The sequence below is a fragment of the Atta colombica genome, unplaced genomic scaffold (genome assembly GCF_001594045.1).
Source record: "Atta colombica isolate Treedump-2 unplaced genomic scaffold, Acol1.0 scaffold172, whole genome shotgun sequence".
Taxonomy (NCBI): Eukaryota; Metazoa; Arthropoda; class Insecta; order Hymenoptera; family Formicidae; genus Atta; species Atta colombica.
The window spans coordinates 604,787-610,518 of record NW_017259263.1 but is presented as its reverse complement, the minus strand read 5'-3'; the positions used below and the strand labels follow the sequence as shown (position 1 = coordinate 610,518).

Sequence of the window (5,732 nt, the reverse complement as noted above, 5' to 3'; positions counted from 1 at the left end):
ATCAGTATACAGATTTTAACCAATATTAAATTGACAAATAAATTTAAAATGTAAAGTAACTGTAAAAATAACTGTTAAATTAATTACTAGTTATTGGAAGAAATGTAAGTTAAGTTACAGTTATAGATATAAAAAAGAAACTAAGTTAAGTTCCACTAAAAAAAATAACTGTAATTTAGTTACAAGTAATTAGTTACTTCCCAACCCTGAGTTTATACTTATTAATTAAGAGAGAAAGAATAGTAAATTCATTCAGCAAGGCACTGTTTGTAATGCATATTTACGTTAATTCATTTTAGTTTTTTAAATTAGTTTTTTATATTTGTGGGATTTTGAATATATTTCATTGTCTTCTTTGTAGCAGATTTAAGAAGTTAAAAATTGATTTGTATGTTTTTCAGCTTGGTATAGAAATCCAAAATGGGACGAAGATTAAGCAAGAGCCTATTGATACATCATCGCATACTGATACAACTGAATATGATACTCCTATAGTTAAAAATTATTATAGTTTAATTGATCATGATCATCATTATTGCGACAAATCATTATCTAATAAGTCATGTAAAAGCATAAATAACACAGAAAACAGACATTCGAATGGTCATAATGCATATTCAAATGACATAACTAATATTGTTAATACAGATCGTAAAAATGTAAAAACAAAGAAAGAAATAGATAACACTTTACCCCGTTTTAAGAAACGGAAATATTCTAATGAAATCTTTAGTAATAAAAACACTAATGCATTATGTTCAGTAACTAAAAATGTTAAGAGAAAAAGGAAACAAAAAAGCATTATATTAGATTATAAAAAAAAAATACAATATAAGAATAAATTAAAAAAGGGATTTACATGTGACATATGTTTTAGAAAATTCAGTTGTCTTTCATATTGGAAAATCCATAAACAATATTACAAACTTGATAAAAGTAATAAGTGCAGGGTTTGTAATAAATATTTCATAGCTAACGACAAATTACAGTCTGATACGTGTCATTGCGTACATAGCATGCGTAGTACATACTTATCTTCATACAATTGTAATTTTTGCAGTCGTACTTTTAAGAAAAAATTACTTTTACAATCTCACTTATTTCATGTACATAATGAGTTAATATGTTTTAATGACACTGTTAAACGTGAGATTTCCAAATCCAAGATCTTTAAAATAAATATATCTTCTGAAGATGATATTTTAAGAATTAATGCAAATAAAAACTCATTATGTTCAAATCTTGTTCAATCAGAAAAGATAAATACTAAGCTTATAAACGTAAATAAATCTCGTACCGATGATGTGATTAATACTGAGAAATCAAAACCTGAAAAATTATTCAATAATGAAGTGTCGTCAATTAAAGATAAAAGATTACGGCAACCAACATTAACGGAATATCTTGAGCTTTGCAAAAAGAAACGTAATATTAAATTCAGTCCAAGTAAATTGAACATTACAAAAGATGATTTTCCTATGTATGCTTTTTATCATGATAATCAAATAGAAAAACTTCCAGAAGAACAAAATGGACAAATTGATCCTTTATCTACACAATCAGATAATCTTCTTCTAAAACGAACAATACGTTCTATTCAGAAACAAAGTATGAAACATGAAATGCATAAAAAGCCATTTGTAAAACTACATGCAGATGTTGAAATGATGAAGTCTTTTCTAGAAAAACTTTCTGATACGGTTGTCGAAAATAAAATAACTGAAGATGGAACAAGTAATATTATTTCATATGATCGTGGAATACCTTATAGTTTACGATCTTTAAATGGAATCTCTTCCGGGGAAGCAAGTTCAAATTTAGGAATGAGGGAAAACAAAAGTGTATCTAAGAAATCTCGATTTGGTACAGAATTTAATATTAAAAATAAAGGAAATAGGATTGATTTAGAAAAGATAACTTCTAAAGTGGATTGGAAAATTATTATGACTCATTTTAAATGCAAGGAATGTACAATTTTTTTAACAAGATGTGATGAACAACTAAGAAATTCTTATCAAATTTCTGCTTTTAAAGCCAAGAAAAACACTTGTCTTACTTCTGGATTTCAAGAAAGTGATGTACGAAATAAAGTAAAACTAAAAGACGTAGAGGTTTCTTTGGAACGTTTAACAATTGTTCCAACTGTACATATAAAAGAAAAAACACCAGATGTCGAGAAACACAATAACAATTATTTTTTGTGTAAAGTTTGTAAGGAGAGTTTTTCTTCAAAATTGGCCAAACGTATACATATTAAATCATCTCATATAGCATATATGTCAAGCATATGTGGTGCACGTTATAAGTTGAAATTTAAATTACTTCAGCATTATCTACGCGAACACGTTTCTAAACAAAATCAATGTTGTATTTGTTATATGCTATTATCTGATTATGAAGCGTTGAAGCAACACTTAAATGTTCATTGTCTGAAATATATTCAACGACAGGACGACCAATATTTAATAGATACTGAATTAGAATGCAACTTGACCAAAAAATCTAAGTATCTTCGTGACGAGACATTCTTGTCACGAATATCTTTGAAAGAACATCAAAGTCATTGTACAGTAAAAAAAAAAGAAATAGAAGAAGATCAGAAAGATTCCATGGAAGAAACAAATTTATCCCCGAAAGATATTCCCGAAGTACAGCACGAGAAGACCGATAATATAGTTGACATAACATGTAACGAAAAAATTAATCTGGATGATTTATGTAATTCATTAAATAGTGATAGTATAAAAAAATCGAATGAACATCAAATATCACTTCATAATAAAAAAGAACAAGAAATTAATAAAGCTAATCAAAACATTCTTGTTAATAATAACTTAATTAAGGAGGAAATAGGAACTATTAACGAATCGCAACACTCTAAAAAGCTTTTGGAAAATAATTCTACAATTAGTAATCAAGATATCGCGAATACACAATTGAATAACATTGCAACAAAGAATGGAACTTATCCCTGCGATATATGTGGAAAGCAATTTCAAACTCCCAAGAATTTGGAGATGCATGTACGCAATTTTAGTTTTACCTCCGATATTTGTCCATTGTGTGGCACTGGATTTAGTTCTAAACGTTTTTTACAGTCACATATCACTGCAGCGCATGTACCACATATTTCAAAAACTTACAATTTTCATTGTGTATTCTGTAACCAAGGTTTTTTTAAAAAACACGATCTTCGGTCTCATATATTACATTTACATGGTCAACAAGTACTCAATACGCTCACATGCAATCCTAATAATCAAGAGAAATCTAATGAATCAGTTACCCATAGCACAGTATGTAATGTTTGTAATTTGGTATTTGAAACTCATGATCGCTATGTTGAGCATCGAATGTACTATTATAAAAATCATACATTTATATGCTCACTTTGTGAACAAAACTTTCAAGGAATGTACATGTTTCATCATCATAACAAACTTACACATTGTCCAGAAGATAAACGCAAGTCATATAATTACATCTGCGAGGTATGTCATGAGGGATTCAATCATGAGTCACATTTTTATTCGCATAATATGCATGTGCATTCGAATGAAGTGAATTTAGGTGAGATTGCAAAAGAATCTGAAGATACCAAGAATAGAAGTCGGAATTCATCTAACGTCCAGAAACAGATTAGAAATTGTTCTACGAATCAAGAAAAACAAAATGAACAATCAAATGAGTATACTTGTCAAATTTGTCAGATGAAATGTAGAAATATGAATCATATGATAATGCACAAAGAATTTTATTCCAATGATGGCGATTTTAAATGTGACAAGTGTAATAGACAATGCAAAACATTTGATTTTCTTAATCAACATAAGAAATTAACTCATTCTTGTCGGGATGTTTATAATGGACATATGTGTTACATTTGTGGCGAAGTCCTGGAAACAGGTATTTTATTGGAATGTCACGAAAAACACTTCCATTCAAATATTATCAGCAATAATATGGATAATTGGAAGAATTGTAATCAGCTATCATCTTCAAATATAATATATCTAAGTAAATCTAAAAACAATATATGTAATGTAACTGAATATAAATGCTTATTTTGTGATATGAAGTTCTCTACTCCTAACACTGTCCAAACACATATTGTTTATGTTCATATGGATGATATGATAGCTGAACGAGCTACTTTAAAACTTGCTCTTCCCATTACTAATAACAATAGCATTCAAAAACAATTTGAAATTGGTCAAATACCATCAACATCGTCATTGTCATCATCATCATCATCATCATCATCATCATCATCATCATCATTATCATCATCATCATCATCATCATCATCTGAAAGTAAATTAGCTGAACTTCTTCAAAGATCGACAATTCAACAATCTAGTAACATTGAAAATAGTATAGTTAAAAATGGAATGAACAATAAAACTGTTGAACTGTTTAAGAACTTCAGAACTATGTATCCAAAAAATACAATTACGGAGAAGACTTCAAATCCATGTATTAATAAATCTAAAGACAATATTTCAACGTGTAATATTATTGCATTAAATACGAAATCAAAAGATATTCCAGTTTCTTCATCCGTTACAACTTCTAGGATTGTTGCATCAAATACTGAAGTTGGAAACAATGCTTCAGTTTTTTTATCCACTGGATCGATATTTAAAACTATATCCAATACTGAATCCAAAAATAACATTTCAATTTCTTTACTTGGATCAACCAACAATCTCCGAAAAGGTTATGAAATTCCTTTAAAATCTGGTTCGACCAATAAATTTAAAACTAACTCATTAGCTAAGGAATCTATAATAATTAATAAATCCAAAACAGTACCTGCATATCTTTTACCAACTAGACCTCTATCAACATTCAAACGTATTATGCCAAAATCTTGGAAAAGCAATGAAATTACAAATCAGAAATCTGAATCAGTGAACACTTATGCTATTGGTCATGGTTATTCATGCCCATTATGTCCTTTAGAATACCCATCCTTGCTGTTCTTCCATGCACATCTCAAATATGCTCATGCAGATTCTATCGTTTCCATTCGAACTAATGAATTGACTGTCCCACAGGTGAATAAATCTCAGAAAGCCTTTATGATAGAATGTTTATTGTGTCCATGTACCTTCCCTGATGAAACCAAGTATAAGAAGCATTTGAGAAACTCTCATACATATTATGTGTATATCCCAAACTCTCAAGAAATGACAAAAATTAATAACGTGCGTAATTCTTTAACACAGATAAACGTTAACAGAAAAAGCACAGTTCCTGAAACAATTACTATAGATGATGATGATGATGATGATGATGATGATGATGATGATGATGATGATGATGATGATGATGATGATGATGATGATGATGATGATGATGATAACGTCAAGAATACATCAGATCAAGGAGCAGCTGAAGTTACAGCGCTCAATTCCAAAGAACAGAATGAGAAAATTGGTAAATTAAGAGTGAAACCTCTTGCAAAAATCATTGAAAATTTATCTATGGATTCTGCATCGAAACTTTTATAGATTGAACAAATTATTTTGATATCAAATTGCCATTAAAATGCAATTAATAACACATCAATTTACAAAATATTTAAATGATAAACTGGTATAACAAAAAAATGTCACTTCAGTTTTGATAATTTATTGCAGAAAGAATCGAATGAGGAAAAAAACTAATTTTTTATTGCAATTTATATATATATATATATAAATAATTTTATATATGTATAAAATTTG

General features: G+C 28.6%; 1 protein-coding gene across 1 annotated transcript; it reads left to right on the top strand.

The window, feature by feature from the left end:
• Nucleotides 1-1,001: 1,001 nt before the first annotated feature.
• Nucleotides 1,002-5,516, top strand: LOC108686272 (zinc finger protein 236-like). Its single transcript, XM_018191493.1, has 2 exons — nucleotides 1,002-5,275; nucleotides 5,351-5,516. The coding sequence occupies exons 1-2, from the start codon at nucleotides 1,017-1,019 to the stop codon at nucleotides 5,514-5,516; spliced, it is 4,425 nt and encodes a 1,474-aa protein (XP_018046982.1). The 5' UTR covers nucleotides 1,002-1,016.
• Nucleotides 5,517-5,732: the final 216 nt, after the last annotated feature.

What these genes read in the sequence shown, in the direction of transcription:
- LOC108686272 (XM_018191493.1), top strand. Translation starts at nt 1,017, where the DNA reads ATGCGTAGTACATACTTATCTTCATACAATTGTAATTTTTGCAGTCGT. An exon ending in GTTCCTGAAACAATTACTAT is followed by an intron (nt 5,276 to 5,350) that starts AGATGATGATGA and finishes TGATGATGATGA; the next exon opens with TGATGATGATGATGATAACG.